The sequence below is a fragment of the Pantherophis guttatus genome, chromosome 1 (genome assembly GCF_059756535.1).
Source record: "Pantherophis guttatus breed Tessera chromosome 1, ASM5975653v1, whole genome shotgun sequence".
Taxonomy (NCBI): Eukaryota; Metazoa; Chordata; class Lepidosauria; order Squamata; family Colubridae; genus Pantherophis; species Pantherophis guttatus.
Window position 1 is genome coordinate 22,857,977 of NC_142063.1, and position 21,680 is coordinate 22,879,656.

Here is a 21,680-nt window from a genome sequence, read left to right on the forward strand (position 1 = left end):
CTGATTGGTTGTCAGATTCCCAGGGGGTGGGGTCTAAGCTAGCTGGCTGATGGTCACATGTGCTTCCCAGGTCACATGCTTCCCAGGTCACGTGGTGAGTTTCTGCTGCTATTGTGTAGAGGGCTAATCCTATCTTTGTTGGATCTTTGGCAATTCCTACTATGGCTCTGCCTGAAGGAGGTAGATCTTTGTTATGTAGAATAGACTGGCCCAGGCCTTAATGGCCCATTGACAAAGGGTGGGGGGCAGGAAGGTGGGAGCTGCTTCAAAACATGCTTATCCATTTCTCATCCAGGGAAATATAATATTCTGCCTTTTTCATATTTCCTAAAATATTTCACTCTTCCAGGAAAGGGGTGGGTGCTAACTTCCTACAATATGACCATGAGGATGCTGCAACAGTTGTAAGTGTGAGGACCAATTGTAAGTCACCTTTTTCAGTGCCATTATAACTTTGAATGGTCACTAAATGAATGTTTGTAAATTGAGGACTGCCTGTACTGAGTAAGCCAGTTTTACATCTCCTATCATACATAACCGAACAGAGAATTCTAATATAAATTTGATAGCACCAGTATTTCCATCCTGAAATTGGGAATTGATTATTCATGAAGAAACAAAAAATTTTGTACACCGTGATAAATGTTTGTGTAATATGAGCAACTCTACATAATACATATAGTCCTCGACTTACAATCAGGTGCTTGGCAACCAGCATGTATATATGTATAATCATTGCAGTATCTTTGGATCATGTGATCCCTATTTGTGACCTTCCCATTTGACCTCCAACAAGCAAAGTCAGTAGGGGAAGATGGATTCACTTGACAACCGCAGCAGAGGTGGGTTTCAACAGGTTCTGACCAGTTCTGGAGAACCAATAGCGGAACTTTTGAATAGTTCGGAGAACCGGTAGTAAAAATTCTGACTGGCCCCGCCCCCATCTATTCTCTGCCTCCCAAGTCCCAGCTGATCGGGAGGAAATGGAGATTTTGTAGTAACCTTCCCCTGGATTGGGGAGAGAATGGAGATTTTATCTTTCCCCTGCCACGCCCACCAAGCCATGCCACGCCCACCAAGCCACACCCACAGAACCGGTAGTAAAAATTTTTGAAACCCACCACTGAACCGCAGGAATCACTTAACAAATGAAGTGATTTGCTGAAATATCAGAGCAAAAAAGGTTGGAAAATCAGGCGCAATTCACTTAGCAGTTGTCTTGGTTAGCAATAGAAATTCTGGTGCAATTGTGATTGTGAGTCTAAGATTAATACAGTTTTACAATTTAGCAAATATCTGAGATAGGATTTCTAGAGGTCTTTGTTCCTTTGTAAAGAAAAGAATAGGGCATACACACTTATTTTGTAATATTTGATTTATTTACAAACACATACGCATTTTAAACCCATTTTGAGTTCTGCAACATTTTCATTTGTAAACTGCTCTTGAACTCCATCATTTCTCTTAATTAGAAGATGTCATTCATTAAAAAAATCCAGTGATTATGAAATAATTTTGTACATGTATAATCCTGATGAGTCTTTCAAACATTCAGCTACCTACCTTAAGAAAGGAATGGTCAGAGAGTGAATGTCCAGCATGGATGGAGTTAGGCAGTCTGGAATACAGAGAACCAACCAGCCCTAATCTTTCCTGCAGCACCTGAAATGGCCTTCTACCATTGCTGGAAACCAATAAACCTGTTTCCTGCTGTTTTGGGCTAAGGAGCTGAAAACATTTGTAATAAAAACTTAAAATAGGCTTGCTAAGAAAAAACAAATGCTATAAACTCATACTTCTTTATATTATGATTTTTCCCCCTAGAATAAAAAGAAACAAAAAAGTACAAAAAAGAAACTCAAAATGACTTCTAACCTTCAATAGATAATTACAATTTATTACCCCTCCTCCATTTTAGTTATTATATAAGTCTTTCTTTTAATCCACACCTTTCTTAAATCTTGAAATCCATAAATCATCGTGTCATTTATTTCTTCTTTCAGCCAAAAGCCCATATAAAGTTTCCAGGCTTTCAAAAAAAGTTTTTGTTGTTGTTGTTTTCTCTGACAAAGCAGGAGAGTTTTGCCATTTCTGAGAATTCTGACATGGTCATAATCCATTCCTCCATTGTGGGGAGATCCTCATTCTTCTATTAAACTCATACAATACTTTCAAATCCCAGCAGGAAAAATAAGAAGAAATAGCCTATCACTTTGCATTATGTAAGCTCCCCCAAATGTTAAGTGCAGCCTTCCACCACTAAAAGATTGTTGTCTCCTACATTAAGTAGTCATTCTTTTTCAGAACTCAAAGTTCAGTCATAATAAGGAAATAAGAAGCAGCAGTTTGAACTAGTGGTTAAGGTGCTGGCCTAGGAACCAGAAGACCATGAGTTCTAGTCCCGCTTTAGGCATGAAAGATAGGCTGGGTGACTTTGAGCCAGTCTCAGCCCAACCCACCTCACAGGGTTGTTTTGTGGGGCAAATAGGAGGAGGGAGGAGTATTAGGTAGGTTTGCTGCCTTGAGTTATTTATAAGCAATAGTAAAGGTAGAATAATAAATAAATAATCAAAGTGAGGAAACAACCAAGTGAAATTCACTTGTGGATGACAAGGTAGATATTTGAGTCATTCTTTGTCACTCTTTGTCGTTACTTCACACAATCCTACAAATTTGTGATAGCTTGTTGGCACAGCTCTGAGAGTTCCTTAGATTGCCCTGAATCTCTCCTGGATCCTGGCTCTCTTTTGGCCGAGATTTCACTGTGTACGTTGCTTTAACACTGCTGAGCGTATCATGGCGAAAGTTGATGGCCTGCGGGCAGCGGAATCTCTCCCGCATGAGGTAGCCAAGTTGTGTTGTTGCAACAAAGCCTTCAGCTGTTGACATCATCCTGGTAATTTTTGCATGCACAAACTGAACTGCTAAGAGGGTCCCTGTGGAAAATGGGAACATGCCAGTGTCACAACAAGGAACTCCAATTACATTCAAACATTTTTTCCACCCCACAGGGTGTCAGCAGGAGGGATTGAGATAGCAGCTTCGATCACACAGTTGGAGCTACTATCTTGAATTTTTTACCCTCCCCGCCCCACTCCTGCTTCAGCATCCTACCACACGTTTGAAGGAGGGGAAAACACCTTTGTTTATTCCCCCAACTTTATGACAAGCTTTGCTTTGAGATTGCTACCTTATAAGGCAACCGTGTCCAAAGTTGCAGATTCCGAAAAATATCAAATTGCTCACCCCGTGAGACATCCCACACTGTAACACACTGATCCAAATTGCTGATGAACACGTACTGGTCATCCTTTGAAAAACATGCACAGAAAATGCCACGGGAAAAGGAATCTTCCTGGGAAGGAACGAACAAACAAACAATATTTTGGGAAAGTAGATCAATTCAACCGGAAAACAAACAGGAAAACAACATGCAAGACAGAGATCAGGAGGAGGGCAAACAGGAGACAAATACTCTTGCTGAGGTGAGTCTCTGGAGATAAACATAAAAGCAACTGTTGGAGTGATGGCATACAGAAGGAAATTATATTTTTCTAGAATTTCTCTTCAATGCAGTCAAATTTGAATGATTATCCATTGCTAAAACACTTAATTGCTTGAAAGCTGGATATCTATGTGACCATCTATCCCCAGTAGTCTCTGCCTTTAAAGTGGATTCTGTCCAAGTCCTTCCACTCAAGGAGTGCCATCTCTACAGACCACACAAACAAACTGTAGCCATAGCTAACCTGCCTCTTTTCTGGAAGCAAGTTATCTCTAGAATGAAAATTATGAATTAACAGGCAGGAGAATAAAGCTAAATAAAGAGGGCACCAAGGTCAATTTAATAATAAGCTCTCCTTCAATCACACTTAATTTCTTGTGACAAAATAGATACAAAATTGCTTTCTTGGCATAGTACAGATAAGAGTTATAATTTCCTTCTTCTAGAGCAGGGCCGGATCCGGCCTGCAAAGTGTTTAGATCTGGCCCGCAGGGCCACCCTGGAAACAGCAACGGACCAGCCTGTGGTGCCTCTGCCAGCAAAAACGGAGCTTGTGAGGGCAGTGGGTGACCCTCATGAGCTCTGTTTTTGCTAGCAGAGGGTTGCTGGAGGCTGTTGCAGGTGAAAACAGAGCTTAGGAGCCCATTTTCTCTGGCAGAGCACTTGGGCCACCACAGGTTCCCCCGACATGAGTGACATTAAGCTGGCCATGCTCCTTGGCCACGTGCCCCCGGCCCTCCCAAGGTAAAGCACGACCTGATGCGGCCCTCAATGAAATCAAGTTTGACCCCCCTGTTCTAGAGATTATATTTTTTAATATTCCTATCTCAGGCATTTCCTGGGACTCTCCCATGCAAGTATTAACTAGAGCTGAGTCTGTTTAGCTTTTTCAAGATCAGCGAAGTGCTGCCAATTACTGCGAAAAGCTTCATGTACTGAGATTGAGATCTGAGGAAATGGTAATGTTTTAATTCCCCATCGTGGCAGCTGTTCTGAAGTCTTCTGATGTTAATGCTCCTCCGTTCCCTCAGGATCACCTTCCATCTCTACTCTAATGCCAGTTCTACATTCTAACTGGACATATCAACTTTGTGCAAGAGCAGAAATTCTACCTTCTGGAAAAACATCTGGTGCTCCCAGGAGCAGAGCTGAACATCCCAGAGACACAGCAGTGAATCTTCTGAACCGCTCAGCAGCCATTTCTCTCCATGGCTGGTCGTCAGGCAGGTGATGCAGTTCCCATGAGCTTCTAGCGGAAACACATGGGCTTCCAAGCAATAGTACATGAAGAGCTCCCCGTTAGTCATTCCATAGAGCACCCGGTATCCAGACAGAAGAGCCACGTTAGAAATTGTTGCGCCAGGGATCTGTGTGTAAAAGGTGTAAGCCGGCCGGTCAATCAAGAGACCCGTTTCTTCCTGATGCAGATCCAGAACCTGCACAAGATCATCAGAGGCAACTGCCAGCTGGTCTTCATTCTGAGTGAGTGCCAAGTTGCAGATAGGTTTTTGGTTCTCTGCTGGAGGGATGCAACCAACATCTTGCCTGGAATCCAAGGGAATCACCAGCACCGTTCCAGAAACCAGTCCCACAAAGAGAAGATTCTTCTGCTCAGCCACTTCCAGACACTGGACTGGAGCCGATGCATCCAATTTATCCTGCTCCTTTCCTGGTGGGGGACAAATGTCAACAAGCACTGCCGACTCCTCCCGTTGTAGGTACTTCTCGACCGCATTTGGAACTGGAATTTCTATTGCTAAGCAAGATGGTTGTTTAAGTGAGTTGTGCCCAATTTTACAGCCTTTTTTTTTTTTTTTTTTGCCATGGTTGTTAAGAAATTCACTTGTTAAGTGAATCATGCAGTCATTAGGAAAATCCAGCTTCCCCTGTTGGCTTTGCTTGTCATGGCTGAGTACCGTGTTTCCCCCAAAATAAGATAATGTCTTATATTTTTTTGAACCCTGAAATAAGCACTTGGCCTTATTGCCATGCATTCAAAAGCCCGATTGGGCTTATTATCAGGAGATGTCTTATTTTGGGGGAAACAGGGTATAATTCTGCTAGCCATTTCTGTCTCTACATTGGAGACCAGACACTATCTCAATATCATTTTCTGGGATACACAAGGCAGGCAGTACAACTGTATTGCCTGAATGACCAGTTTTTTGATAGCTAGTTAGTCTAAGGGCAAAATGGGGGATTAGATTGCCCTAAGACAGAGGTGAGCAACTATGGCCCTTTTATGACTTGTGGACTTCAATTCCCAGAATTCCTGAGTTAACATGGCTGGCTCTGGAATTCTGGGAGTTGAAGTGCACAAGTCATAAAAGGGCTGTGTAAATAATGTATATATGGGATATCAGGGGTTAACTTATTCTTTGACTCTTAATGTATTCATAATTCACCACTCCCACTCTTGGCTCCACCCTTTGTATATATAAGGAGCCACCTTCACCATTTTCTTTGCTTCTATCTGTGAATATTCAGTGAATATAGAATGCCTATTATAATTAAAGAGAAGTATATTTAAACCTCTAACTCTTATTACTATTATTGAGTCTGATCCTGAAAATATTGCAACAAGCTGGTAGCAGAGGATGGTTAATTGACTCAATAAATACCTAAAAATGTCTAAGAAAGATAGGCCCAACACCAGGGCCTACAGCAAAGAAATAGAAACTGAACAAGAAATAATCAACGAATCCACAAACGCGATTTCGAGAGAATCCGAAGAATACACCACTGAAAAAGAAGAATTAATAAATGAAAATGATGGCCAGGAGGAAATCGAAATAGAAAATAACGAACTCAGGTCAGAGATATTGAAGTTATTAAAAAGCCAGAAGAATGATGAAAGCCTCATCGCGAACCTCCAAGAAATGCTGAAGAACAGCGGAGCAGCGAGAGAGAAAAACATCGCTAAAGAGAAACCCAAAGACCAAAAAACTGTGAGTGATATGACTACAGAGAAAGTCGTTATGAAAAAGAAAAAATGTGATCCCGCGCGAAATTTTGAATGGCAGCCATCTTGGTTTCAACAAGCCTCCAAAGTGAGCGAAGCAGAGCCAATCAAAATGCTCAGTTCAAAATTTCTGGCGCGAAAAACGTTATCAGACAACGAAAGTGAAAAGGAGGATTCAAAATCTTCGGAAGAGCCAGAATCAGAAAGTGAAGACGACTTAACGAAATCCCAAGTAAAGTCAGCAATGAAGACGCTTTTTGCTGCATTTGGGCCAAAATTAAAAATTTCCAAAGCGCCAACGAAGAAGCAAGCGAACAAGCCGATACTTCAAGACCTGCACGCTCCCATCCTGACTTCAAGAGCGACGACGCCCGAGCCCAGAGAGCCATGTCGATTCCGCCCTACACCGCAGACCGAAGCAAGTGCCAACGCACCCAAAAGAAAGAGAAGAACAGTCGCCGCCATCAGAACTCCTAAGACCGAGCCAGAGACCGACTCGTCTGAAGAGGAGCGGAGCGAGCGAGCTACAATGGAGAGAACTTTCCACGACGACGCCAAAGAAGAAATGAACAACGCGCATGTGCGAAACTACGTAGACGGTCCGGAAAGACTTGAACTGGCCAGAGAACCGTGCAGACTCGTTGCGAGCATCCCCATGCCGTTTTGCAATTTCCTACACTTGCGAGACCACGGACTACCTCAGGTTGTAAGTAATGGACAAAATAATGTGGGAAACTTACCCAGTGACTTCCCAAAACTTAGGGTTGATGGCATTAATTTGCAAGAATGGTATCAACAGCTCCAGGTTGTCTTTATGAAAGAAAATTTACTATTTTTTATCACTAGTCCCCCAAGAAGACCTTGGACTTTAAAAATAGATTGTTTACACCATAAGGCATTTTTCTTAATAATATCTAGCGTGTCTCCTGCAATGTATCATAGCATCAAACCAAATCTAACTGTTTCAGAAATAATTCAATGCATGTTTAATTTGTTTCACAGCGATAGTGTAGCTACCACCACAAGAATGTCTAAGGACTTCTTTTCTTCCAGAGTAAAACCAGGGGTTTCCATAAGTGAGCATTTAATATCTTTAAACAAAATAAGAGCTGAGCTGCATTTGAGGGGGGAAGTGATTTCAGATCAAACAATGAAAAGTGTTATTATCAACTCACTTGATTCATCACGGGATAGTTTTATGTCACACTTAGACACCATCAATCTAGGATATTTATCAATAGAAAGTCTGTCTAATAAATTGATAGCAGAAGACAATTCAAGAAAAAATCGTTATAGCAATCACACAGAACACAAATCTTTTAGGAAGGTAGATTTCCAAGAAAAATATAATGAAACTTTTAAATGCCACAATTGTGGGTCCAGGGAACACAATAGAAGAGATTGTCCCAAAATTTCAAAGGAAAGACACAGGTCAGAATATAGGAATAAATACAATTATAGACAGTCTTCCACAGATAGACATAAATATAGAAGCCCACCAAATTACAGAGAAAGTAGAGGGGGCAGAGAAAATTCAAAAGAGAGAAAATCTGGTTCACTGAATGGACTAAATAAACAAGACAGCACTAAAACGCAACAAAATGAGAACAATAATTGGCTTATTGATTCTGGGGCAACTAATCACACCACTAATAACAAAAATATATTGTCTTCATTTACAGAAGATAAGTTTGTAATAAAGGTAGCTAATCAAGAAAAAGTTCAAGTATTAGGCAGAGGGAATGTGACCTTGCCTGGTCTAGGAAAAATAGAGGGGGTATTGTTAATACCAGAAATACCTCATAACATACTAAGTGCCATAAAACTAAGCAGAGATTCTGACATCAATATAGTTTTCTCAAAGGGAAAAGCAACTTTAGAGAAGAATAAAACAAATGTAGGCACTGTGATGATTAAAGGAGGCCTACCCTATCTGATAACAAAAGAAAGATGGTTACATAACATTGATTCAAATATGGAAGATTGTATTGAGGCAGATGATGAAAATATCAGTAACAGTGACAATGATGAATGTAAAATATCTCATGATCACATAGATACACACAATGAGAAGAAACCAAAAATAGGTAAACCAATTCATGACGAGTGTGCTCACATCTTACATAGGAAGTTAGGACATGCAAGTTTTCCTGTAGTACAAAAAATGACTGAACACGCAGAAGGTGTCAAAATAAAAAATTGTGAAAATTATTTGGAATGCTCAGTATGTAAATCTACTAAACTAAAAACTAGTCCCAGGCCAAAAAAATCCACCAGATCAACTAACAAAATTTTTGACTTAGTACACATGGACTTAGTTGGCCCATTAACTCCATCAATCACTTATAGAAAACGTTACTTCCTAACAATAGTAGACGATTACAGTCGCTATGGCTTTGTTTACACATTAAAATACAAGGATGAAACCTTTCAAAAATTTAAGGAATTTTACAAACGCATAGAAACACAACATAATATCAGAATAAAACAAATTATGACAGATAGGGGATGTGAATTCATGTCTAAAGAATTCTCCCAATGGTTAAAGGATAGAGGAATGCTACATTACACGTCTAGTCCATTTTCTGCGTTCCAGAACGGGATTGCAGAGAGAAAGAATTCCACATTACAAACCATGATTAGGTGCACATTAGAGGATGCTGGTTTAGGCAAACAATTTTGGTCAGAAGCCTTACATTATTCTAATTACACTCAAAATAGAACCTGGTCCAGTATTGTGAATAAGACACCATATGAGGTGATGTATAATAGGAAACCAAAATTAGCACACATGCACATATTTGGGGTCACTGCAGACGTACACATACCTAAACAGTTGAGAAGAAAGGGAGAAAACGTATCCAGAAGACTAAGATTTATGGGATATGAAACTGGCACCAAAGGGTACAGATTCATTGATAATAATAACAGATTTATAGTTTCCAGAACAGCTGTGTTCCATGAACAGGCCAACTGGTCTAAATTACATCTTAATGAAATATTTCCATATAAATGCAAAGATACAAAATCTCGTGAGGAAGGGACAATAGAAAATCAAAATATCAACAAAAATAAAAACAAAACCAAAACATGGACAAATAGTCAACACAAAATAAAGACAGACACATTAACAAAAAAGGAAGCAAGATATTTGCATGACTACCATAGCAAACCTGAAAGAGCTATTAGGAACAACAGAAATCAAATACCAAATAAATACAGAGATTACATAATGCATATGGATGGTGAACAAATAACACCTAATACATATGAGGAAGTATTAAAACTCCCTCGTGAAGAAAAGGAAAAATAGGAACTAGCTATGAAAAAAGAGATGGAAAGTTTGCAAGGATTAAATGTATTCACACCTGCGATTGCACCTAAAGATAAAACAATTATTGGTACCAGGTGGATTTATAAAATTAAGAACCTAGAAGGAGGCAATACCCTATACAAAGCTAGATTGGTTGCACAAGGTTATGCACAAAAATATCCGGAGGACTATACTGACACGTACTCCCCCACAGTAAGAACAGAGAGTGTTAAAACAGCTCTAGTAGTAGCATCCGCACTCAATCTTGATGTATTTCAATATGACATACAGACTGCGTATCTACACGCAAAACTAGATAAGGAAATATATGTAAGAGCACCTCACAGTCAATACACTAATAAAAATGAAATTTGGCTATTGAACAAGAGTTTATACGGATTAAAGCAATCTGGCAAAAGATGGTACGATTGCTTGGTAAAAGTACTTAAGACCATGGATTTCAACGCTACCACTGCTGATAACTGTTTCTTTGTCAAAAAGAGTGATGATTACATTGAATTTGTATTGATTTATGTAGATGATATTTTATATATAGGAAAACACAAAGAGAGAAGAGAAATCTTTGTAAACAAGCTAAATGAACATTTCTCGTTGAAATCTCTAGGTAAAGTAAACAAATACCTTGGTGTACAAATTAACAAAACTAGAAGGGGATTCAAACTTACTCAGAAAGATAAGATTATTGAACTTCTAAACAAATGCAATTTAAACAATGCCAAACCCTGTGACACTCCTATGCAAACTGATTTCCTTAGAAATACTGATGAATCTTCCCCTGAATTCAAGGATAATACATTTTATAGATCAGTCATAGGTTCACTTCTTTATATATCTAATTGGACTAGGCCAGATATTGCATTACCACTCAATTTATTATCAAGGCACGTTAGCAAACCAACAATGTATCACTGGGAAGCTGTCAAAAGAATTTTAAGATATCTGAAAAGTACATTAGACTTTTGCCTAGTATTAGAACCTAGTGATAATAAAGAACCAAAACTTACATGTTACGCAGATGCGGATTGGGCTGGAGATATATCATGCAGAAAAAGTACTTCTGGTTATATTTTTCTGTTAAATGACTGTCCAGTTTACTGGTACACTGGTAAACAAGAACTGGTAGCCACTTCAACCACAGAAGCGGAATATGTTTGTTTATCCAAAGCTGCAAATAACCTTGTATGGTTTAATGATTTAATTTCAGATGTTTGGAAAAAACCTGCTTTGCCTTTTGTTATGCATGAAGACAATAAAGCAGCCATTGAAATATCTAGATCCGATGCCATTGGACAAAGATCCAGGCATATAGATATAAAATTTAAGCATGTGAGACAATTGTCTCAAGATGGATTTATCAAAGCAGTGCATTGTGATACCTCTGAACAATTAGCTGACATATTGACGAAGCCTTTACCTTCTAAACAGCACAAATACTTAACTTCCAAATTGTATGTCTTATATTGTCCTGAATCTGAATGTAATTGGTGTTGTATAGCGAACCGGCATTTAGAGGGGGATTTGTCAGATGTAAATGCCTTATTCCCTAATGTGTAAATAATGTATATATGGGATATCAGGGGTTAACTTATTCTTTGACTCTTAATGTATTCATAATTCACCACTCCCACTCTTGGCTCCACCCTTTGTATATATAAGGAGCCACCTTCACCATTTTCTTTGCTTCTATCTGTGAATATTCAGTGAATATAGAATGCCTATTATAATTAAAGAGAAGTATATTTAAACCTCTAACTCTTATTACTATTATTGAGTCTGATCCTGAAAATATTGCAACAAGGGCCATAGTTGCCCACCCCTGCCCTAAGCAAAGTTCTTAGGTCCTCATGGAACAAATCACGAAGAGGGGAAAAAACCTCATGTTTCAAATCTATTCCACAGGAATATGGAGGACGGGAGAGAAAAGCATGTGCGTATGTGTGCATAGATGTGCATACTTTTCTCATAGGCAGCATAGCATTCTAAAAAAAAAAACCCCAAACCTGCTGAACTATTATCTATGGAAGATAGGAAGTCTGGCTATCAGAGCCGTGGTGGCACAGTGGTTAGAATGCAGTATTGCAGGCTAACTCTGCTCATCTCCAGGAGTTCAATCCTGACCGGATCAAGGTTGTCTCAGCCTTACATCCTTCTAAAGTTGGTAAAATGAGGACCCAGATTGTAGGGGCCAATATGCTGACTCTGTAAACCTCTTGGAGAGGGCTATGAAACATTATGAAAGGTTAACGTCTGAGTGCTATTGCTATTGCTAACAAAGGGGTCATATTTACAATTACAGGGCTATCTACAGTTGTCTCTGCCCCTTTGGCTCAGTCTGGTAGGTGGGTGTGCTCCATATCCCATCAATTTAAATGAAGACATTGCCAACAGTGGAAAGGGAGAGACACAGACCTTGGAGATGCTAATCAATCTGCTTTCTGGTAAGTCACTTTGTGAATGTCGAGACTCTCTGCTACAGCTTTTTTGCCAGAATGTCCTTGACATGCTCTCCAAACTCCAAATTTCCCTCCTTCTGTTCTGGAGTATTTGACCCAAAGTTTCTCTGCTAAACTTTTTGGCAGGGATATCACTTACCTGCCTCTGTGTCCCAAATGACAACACTAGAGCTATAATAAGCTTGGGGAAAATAAATGTATTTGGCATTGTGGGAAAGCCTGATGCAGCTCTTGCTTGCCATACAAGGTGGGAGTAGTTTGTGCTTGCGATAACAGCTGAGGTCCCAGACTCTGAGGTAAGATGTGTGGCAAGAGGCCGACACCAGGGTAACGTCCCAGAGAGCCAGGTGTGTAGAAGGCATCCCTGTATCAGTCAAAACATCTGTCAGCAAACCCTGTTTGGCTAGACACCAGACCTAGGTAGAAAAAGAAGCATACTAAGGACAATTTCATTTCATGGTGGGGCTCATTGAGCAAAACAGGTTTGGGAGCTAAGAACCAGAGATAAAGATTCGGATCTCAGATGCTAAAAAAGTGTCCTGATTTTTCAGCCCAAGAGTAGTGAAACTTCATCGCTATACTTGATAACATGATCCTATGCGTTTATTTAAAAGTTTTTCCCAGTTAAAACAAAAATACTTCTAGAGTGGTGATAAACAACCTGTCCTCTAGAACAGTGTTTCCCAAACTTGGCGATTTTAAGACATGTGGACTTTAGCAACTGGCTGGGCAACGCAGGAGTTGAAGTCTATATGTATATGGTATAGGTTCTCCTCAGTGGTGAAATCCAAATTTTTTACTATCGGTTCTGTGGGTGTGGCTTGGTGGGCGTAGTGTGACTTGGTGGGCATAGCTTAGTGGGCGTGACAGGGGAAGGATACTGCAAAATCTCCATTCCCACCCCACTCCAGGAGAAGAATACTGCAAAAACTCCATTCCCACCCCAGTCTTGGGCCAGCCAGAGGTGGTATTTGCCGGTTCTCCAAACTACTCAAAATTTCCACTACCAGTTCTCTGAACCGCTCAAAATTTCCACTACTGGTTCTCCAGAACCTGTCAGAACCTGCTGGATTTCACCCCTGATTCTCCTGCTTGAGCAAAGGGCTGGACTAGAAGACCTCCAAGGTCCCTTCCAGATTCTGTTCTGTTCTGTTCTATTCTTAGGGAAGCAACTGGGTGCTACTTCTTGGAACAATGGGAAGTGCTTATCATGTGTTTCATAGAGTATTGTGAATGCAGCTTGTCCAATTTTTTAAGCTTCTGGTTACCTTTCTGCAATTGCTGCCAAGTGATTTACCATTGCTTAAATGGTAAAAATCGATACCCCTGAACAGACTTTGCTGATCAGTTACACTCAGGGGAAATACAGAAAATTATGCACCCATTCAGATCATTATTTATGGCAGGCAGATCGTAGTAATGGTAAGCTCTGCAAAAATAAGTAGGCCTATGGAGGAGCAATCATTGCTGAAGGAGAATCAGCACAGTTTTGCAAATCTTCCATCAACAACCCTTCAGAGGCTGGTCATTGTAAGAAAAAATATTGGAATATTTGGGTCTTAGCTTGGTCCAACATGGTTTTTGGTATAGGGTTTCCTGCTTGAGCAGGGGGTTGGACTAGAAAACTTATAGTCCCTTCCAACTCTGTTATTCTGAATGTGTCTTAAGGTTGAGAAACTCTGTTCTAGAATGTGTGACTCCCAAGCCCACTTTCTTGGAAGCCCCTAAATCTTCCCTCATTTCTAACTGCTGACAAGTAGTAACATAGTTTTCTATCCTTTTGAGCTATGAAAACTGCTCTAATAAATCCTGAACTAATCTTAGCTACAACTAAGCTAATCCACATACACTGCTGTGACTGTATGAGTGAAATGTCAGCTCTTTTTGCATCCATCCTGTACATGACACATGTGGCTTCAACCACACAACGACCAATTTGGCTTGTTTCCTCTCCCCCACCCCTGCCCCCATCATAGAATGCCCTTGCCTTAGTCACATGTGGAACACACCTGTTTTGCAACATTACCCTATGCCTCTTACCCATATGCATTCGTCCTGGGAACTTGTGACGATGGTGGTATTGTCTGCCGAAATAGCAGCTGCACAAACCTCAGCAGAATGCAGCAAATCTGAGTCCAGGAGTTGATGGAATCCTGTCACATTGCCCAGGGAAACTCTTACATGGTGCCCAAAACCTGGAACAATGCAGTATGCAAAATGAGATAGCGGCATCCATAATAAATGTGATGATGTTGAAATGACGATGCGGGCATGATGGTGTCATCACGAAAAGCATGCAAGTATGTAGGTCACGTAAGAACTGAATACGAACGCAGATGTCAGGTTCTGCTGTGGCACTCTGATGTGCAAAAAGCTCATTGCGTTGGCAAATAACCCAACTGAACCATGGCTTATGCATCCACATTGACACACATTCCTGCCAAGACAATAGATAACCTGCCACTCCTGCCAAGGCAGGGGCGTCAAACTCGATTTCATTGAGGGCCGCACCAGGGTTGTGTTTAACCTCGGGAGGCGTGGCCAGGGTGGGTGTGGGCCAGAGGTGGTATTCAGCCGGTTCGCACCAGTTCACACGAACCACTGGTGGAAATTTGGCCAAGGTCGCTGAACTGGTAGTGATGTCTAGCTGCCCCTCCCCGAAACGGTCCCCCGATTGCCGCTCACTCACCCCGCCCACCATGTTCGTCGCTGCCATGTTCTTCACGCATGCGCATCCCATTGCCTTGCAAGTCCAATGCAGGGGTGGGTTCTACTTACCTTTACTACTGGTTCGCAATGGGACGGTAGGTGCAGAAGCTTCTGCACATGCGCAGATCATCAATTATGATGTCTGAGCGGGTGGGTGGAGCCTCCTACCACTTTTACTACTGGTTCTAAACAATCGGACAGAACTGGGAGCAACCCACCACTGGTCCAATGGGATGCGCATGCGTGATGAACATGGCGGTAATAGCAGCAGCTTTTTCCGCAACCTCCGGTATTTTTCGGTGGCCTGCGGCCAGCCGCCACCGCAGTTACAAAGCGGCTCTCAAAGAGGGTGCGGCGGCTGGATGGTGGAGGCTTCTTTGCCAGCCACTTTCCAGCAGCGGTGGCTGGCTGGGGGCTGCCAAAAACTCTGGTCAGCTTGCCTTCCAGACTCTTAACCAGCCGCTGCAGAAGTAAGCAGCCTGAACAAAGAGGCGGTGGTGGGGGAGGAAGTAGGGCTAGGGCTGGGGCCGCTAAAGCAAGGGAAACGGGGGTGACTGGCGAAGGGAGGGCAGGGGTAGATAGGTGGAAATTCCAAAAATTTTCCTATCTTTTCCTGTGGGCGTGGCTGGTGGGGGGGGTGTCATGTGACTGAGTGGGCGTGGGTGATATCAAGTTGGCCATGCCCACTCAGTCTCATGCCCTCCCACCTAGCCACGCCCACCGAACTGGTAGCAAAATTTTTGGAAACCCACCACTGGTGTGGCCAGCTCAATGTCATTCATGTCAGGGGCACCTGTGGTGTCCCGAGCACTTTGTCAGCGAAAATGGGCTCTCAAGCTCCATCTTTGGCTGTGACAGCCTCCTTCAATCATCCCTCATGAGCTCCGTTTTCGCTGGCAGAGGTACCGCGGGCCAGTCCTTTGCTGTTTCCAGGGTGGCCAGATCTAAGCACCCCACGGGCTGGATCTGGCCCGCAGGCCTTGTGTTTGACACCCTTGTGCCAAAACAATGGCCAGCAATCGTTTTAGGAGTGTGGTGGTTTTTCATTTTTTGGATGTAAGGGAGGGCTTTATGCACATACAGGCTATATCTCGGAAGTGGACTATGAGAGGGCTATGCTCAATGCCCTCCTTAATTTGCCCTTACCATCCTCCCTCCTTCTTATTTACAAAATTAAATGAGAAGCTGGCATAAGGCAAAGTACCAGCATTTAGCACCATCTTGATTGATCAGAATGCCTCCAGTCTCAATATAAGACGTATATTTTAGATGCTAAACTGCTAAAAAAAAAGGGTCAAAGACAAAGCCAACTAGATTAGAATATGGGATGGTGAGAGACCACGAGGGACCCTTCTGGTGAATGGATATTTTATGATATCCAGCCATTATAGAAATCATTTTGTAAAAACGTCGCAACATTGCATTTTATCTTTTGTAAACTGTAAGGAGTCTACATGATTTAGTAGCAGACAGTTTTAAGTAATAATAACAACTACGACAACATATGTTGAACATCCCAAATGGGCCCTCTGGCAAATTTTTTTGCTAGCTTTTGCCAAGTGTCAAATGATTAAAGCTAATCTCCTAGGCTTACAGAGATTAGATGATCAGCATTAGCCTCTGCCAGCTACTTTGTTGATACGATACAGCTATTAAATGACATTATTAACCAATGTAGGGTAAAGGAGCAGGAAATTCATTCAAACCTGTTGCCAGGAGAGATTCGTCTTTTGAAAGCACCACAAAGCTGATCCTTTCTGGGAGCTTTTCCAGCAGGCTGTGCCCATCAGAAGAGATCTGTCAAGAGAGGCTGTATTGGAGGTGGTTGATTGAGTAAGAAGGGATCCCACCACCCCCTCCCCACTCTGCCTCAGCACACCCCATGTGTCTTCGGCTTTAGTGTTTGATTTTAAGTTTTTATGTTTTAGCTTAGGTGTAACTATAAGCCACCCAGATATACCCTATGACCGTGATGGCGAACCTATGGCACGCCAGAGGTGGCACGCAGCGCCCTCTCTGATGGCACACGAGCCGTCGCTCCAATTCAGCTCCACTGAGCATGTGCGCGCCTCTCCCACCGGCCAGCTGGTTTTCGGGTCTCTGCCGTGCATGTGTGAGGGCGGGACATGTGCAGGGGGCTGTGCACATGCATGGGAACATGTGCGTGCGGGGGGAGTGTGTGCATGCACAGGGGTGGGGCACATACGTGGGAGCTGGGCACCCATTGCATTTTGGGGGTTCGGGCGCGGGCGCGCTTTGGGCACTCGGTCAGGAAAAGGTTAGCCATCACTGCCCTATGGTAAGCTGGGTGGAGAAAGAAAGAAAGAAAGAAAGAAAGAAAGAAAGAAAGAAAGAAAGAAAGAAAGAAAGAAAGAAAGAAAGAAAGAAAGAAAGAAAGAAAGAAAAAAAAAAGAAAGAAAGAAATGGTTTGAATCCATTCCTAACCTGGACTTTTTAGCTTTCTCAGATGTACGCATAGAGTAGAGAAAGTCCGAGTACCTACTGATCCCACGGAAGAGTTATAATTGTGGAAATAAGATGTTCTATATGCTCTAAATCAGGGGTCAGTCCCCAATCCCCGGGCTCTGGCCTGATACCGGGCCGTGGCCCATTCGGAACTGGGCCGTGCAAGTGGTGGGCAAGCATGCGCACATGCAGGTCCACTTGCCCGAGTGGCGGGCTAGTGCATGCACACATAAAGCTCCATTTTGCACGCCCACTGCTTGTGCAAATGGAGCTGCATGCACGGTCACCCACCACTCACTCCGAACCATCCCCTTTCTCTCCCACCCCCACTGCCGCCAGCAGCGCTGGTCCATCTCCAAGGAGGGCCAGGACAATGCTGCTTAACATCTTGAGGAGTTGTAGGACAGAGATGGACATTTTTGCCACAGTTGTGAAGCGAACCTGGTTCCCCAATTGACTTTGCTTGTTGGAAGCTAGCCGAGAAGGTTACAAATGATGATAACATGACCCTGGGATGCGCCAACCATCATAAATGCATGTCAGTTATCAAGAGTCTTGGATTTTAGTCACATAATCATGGGGATGCTGAGCAGTGGTGAAATGTAAAATTTGTTACTACCAGTTCTGTGGGCGTGGCTTAGTGGTGGTGGGGTAATGTGACTGAGTGGGCGTGGCCAACTTTTTTTTTTTTTACTTTTAAAACCATTTTTTCTACAACCTCCTTGGGCAAAGAGGTTGTAAAAAAATGCTTTTAAAAGCCTCTGATGATCAGGCAACTCAGCTGGGATTGTCAGAGACTTTTAAAAGCATTTTTTTCAGCCGAAGAGGTTGTAGAAAAAATGCTTTTAAAAGTAAAAAAAAGCCTCTGATGATCATGTGGCTTAGGTGGGCATGGGGGGGTTGGCAGGGATTTTTGCTACCAGTTCTCCGAACCACCTGCTGATCTGGGTGATCCAGTCCGAACTGGGAGCATTTCACCCCTGGTGCTGAGATGGTTGTAAGCACAAGAGCCTGTTGTAAGTCTTTTTTTTTTGTACCATTGGAAATTCATATGGTTACTAAATGAATACTTTTAAATTGAGGACTATCTGTAGGGTCCCTAATACCAAAAGGCTGTTCAGGCCTGAAATAAGATTTCCCCAAGGCATCTGCAAGAAAACCAAGACACAGTTCCCATATCCAACGATATCTCTTGGGCGACCCATGTTCCCTCTCCCCAAGTAGGGATGTGGTAGAAGAACAAGCACCATCAGGAGAGAGCCCTTGCTGAAGCCGGCCACCAGCCTGCCCAGCCTGTGGAGCAATACGTTGCATGTTGGTGTCTCTTCTCCCAGCCCTATCAGTTCCTGCTTGGAGTGTAGCTGTCCGCTGATGCTGTCCCACAGGCTGAAGACACCCCGTTCAGATACAGTCACAATCACCAGCCTTGGTACAAACACAGTTCCACAGAGCCACTGGCCAGGACGCTCAGCAGAGATCTGGAAAATGGGTACAGCTGTCTCCAGATGCCAAGCGCTGACCTAGGAGCAAGAGGAAAAAGCCATTCAAGCTCTCCTTCCTTTTTTACCCTCTTCTCTGTAAAGCACAATTTTCTTCCTAAGAATAAAGAGCAAACTGCTCTTCTTTATTGTCTCTAAACTTAAGGAGATACATTAAACTCAAGAAATTTGAGCAGAAGATGAAGAGGTAAAAGAGACAATGATAACATGGGCAAAACTTTTTGGATATGCAATAGAATTAGAGAAATGGCAACAACTATGGGAAAGGAATTATAAATTGACAATGGCAACTGCATATAAAGAAAATCTATATAAAATGTTTTATAGATGGCATATGCCACCAGAAAGATTAGCAAAGATGTTTAAGGATAAATCAGCCAAATGTTGGAAATGTTTGCATTTGTTGGGATCATACTATCATATGTGGTGGTCATGTTTAGAAGCAAAAAAATTATTGGTCTAGAAAACAGAAATGGTTGGAAGAAATATTACATAAATCTATAGAATTAAAACCAGAGTTTTTTTTAATTGGGTATTCTCCCAGAGAAAGATATAGTAAATATAGTATATAGTGTATAAGAAATAAAGCTGAAAAACTTTTTTTTTTAAAAAAAAGAAGTTTGAGCAGCAGTCCCAGAAAATCTGCTAACTGAACTAATAATCCAGTAGAAGATTAATTTCTGTCTTTACAAAGGTGGATACATAGAGGTGCATTGTTGACTCCCAAATTCAAATTTGTCCACACAGCAAAGTTAAAGAACTCATGCTTCTTCAGAGGGCCTTAGACTCCAACTCCCATCATTCCCAGATATAATAATCCATGGTTAAACATGATGCGTGCTGTGTCTGTTTCCATTGGAAGGGTCACTCTTTCCCTACTCCCTCTATTATCCAAATAATACTCTTGAAGCCTTGTTAATGCCAATTCAGAGATTGTAGATTTGTTCCTGAGAATCTCACACAGATTTCTTTCTCTCTCTTTCTTTTCCTTTTCCTTTTCCTTTTTTCTTTCTTTCTTTCTTTCTTTCTTTCTTTCTTTCTTTCTTTCTTCTTTTCTTTCTTTCCGCCCTCCTTCCTCCTCCTCCTCCTTTTTCTTCTCCCCCTCCCCCTCCCCCTCCCCCTCCCCTCCCCCTCCCCCTCCCTCTTTTTCTCTTTCTTTCCTTCTCTCTTTCAATAACTTTCTGGAGGCTCAACCAGTATTTGACTCCTGAATTTGGCTTTTCTTTGTGATCCTGATTCTTCAGAGTATTTCCTCTTCCAGATTATCCAGAGTATCCAACAAGATCAAAGGAAGCCTTACAAAATTCTTAACATACTTATTTCATTACTCCCATGCCCTCTGCTCTGAAGTCCCTTGCCCACATTTTGCACCTGCTTCATTGCTTAGCTGTCCCCGCCCCCTGCACATGTGTGGTGGGTTCCATACCTCCAAACCTGATGCCCAGTATATCATCTGGTTCTTTTCATCTACGTGCAGCTGGCAACACCTCAGCTCTCCAGGGTGAACATTGTGGATAGAGAAGTCCTCCCTGGCAGAATCCAGACACCACAAGCGCAGTGTCCGATCCATGGCCACCGAGGCAGCACGGGAACCCTTCCCAAATAATTTCACACATTTCACTTCAGCTGCAAGACAGAAAAGATGGGGCAAGGAAGATCCTCAGAAGATCACCCAGCATGCTCACAAATCTGATTGCTGTTCTGGTGGAGCAACCTACAGATCAAGATGGGCAACTTGTAGTCTTTGTAATTTGTATTTATAGTCCCTCGTAGTTTGAAATGGAATTTACAGCTCACTTTCAAAAAAAAAAAAAAAAAAAAACTTTCTATATATGAGCAATTCAGAATCAGCCAAGAGAGGTTTATCCTTTTCTTGGCATCTTTCTACCTAGGGACAGAAAGTGACTAGAAGATGTCAGACTCATAAATGAAAAAAGAATGCAGGAGAAGCTTCAAAAATTGTCCATTCGGTATTTTCACCTTTGGCTCTGCCCCTGTCTATACTGAAGTTGTACCTCCTTCTAGCGGAATATCTGCTTCTCCCCAAAAGGGGGGAAGTCAAAATTCAGTCATGTGGTTGTGATTGCCACCTTGAGATATTTTAACCCCTCACTCTATAGACAATCCTGCTCCCTAAGCTAATAGCCTGTGACTTAGTTGGTAGAAGAAAAGATGGGACTGTAAGAAAGAATTCATAGCAATATTTCCTATTCCAGTATACTGAGTAGCAGAAAGAAGGCAGTGGACAATGGCCTCCAGAGTTTTATTTATCTGCAGCAACATGATTCGCTCATGCATATCAGACTGGGGATCAATCATTCATATAAATCAATCCTCTGAGGAGTCTTGAAAACCACTCTCAAGAGTTTCAGAACTTCAAAGGAAAATCTTAGAGCAGCTTTCTGTTGGGTAGAAATGCCCAAGACAGTAACTTTAGTCTTCAATGGAGCCTTAGGGAGTTGCTGAGTTTTGCCAGCTGAATTAACTCTGCCTTGCGGCTAACAATGTGTACCCATATCACATAGTGAATTTATCTCAAAAGTGTTTTACAAAGCCAACTGGATTTCCCTTGAAAATGTTTCACTTTATGTCCAAGAATCTTCTTCAATTCTGAACCGAACTGAACATTTGGTTGTCTTTGGAAAGCACCTTTGGGGACAACTGTGACCTGAATGATTGAGAATCTTCATAGACCCACTGAATTCATGCAACTTGCTTAATTCTGAAACAAATCCCTGTATTCATGGAACAT

At 42.0% G+C, this 21,680-nt stretch overlaps 1 protein-coding gene across 1 annotated transcript in view; it reads right to left on the reverse strand.

Annotated features, from left to right (window-relative positions):
- Positions 1-1,357: 1,357 nt before the first annotated feature.
- The window catches only part of NWD1 (NACHT and WD repeat domain containing 1), a 39,768-nt gene continuing 19,445 nt past the window's right edge, over positions 1,358-21,680 (reverse strand). Inside the window, exons 11-19 of the mRNA XM_087877254.1 lie at positions 20,355-20,554; positions 18,677-18,949; positions 16,670-16,760; positions 14,295-14,449; positions 12,394-12,670; positions 11,676-11,689; positions 4,618-5,469; positions 3,247-3,355; positions 1,358-2,936 (exon numbers count right to left, since the gene is read on the reverse strand). Of these exons, the coding sequence (XP_087733380.1) occupies positions 2,656-2,936; positions 3,247-3,355; positions 4,618-5,469; positions 11,676-11,689; positions 12,394-12,670; positions 14,295-14,449; positions 16,670-16,760; positions 18,677-18,949; positions 20,355-20,554 (2,252 nt within the window). The 3' untranslated portion in view covers positions 1,358-2,655. The remainder of the gene's footprint in view (positions 2,937-3,246; positions 3,356-4,617; positions 5,470-11,675; positions 11,690-12,393; positions 12,671-14,294; positions 14,450-16,669; positions 16,761-18,676; positions 18,950-20,354; positions 20,555-21,680) is intronic.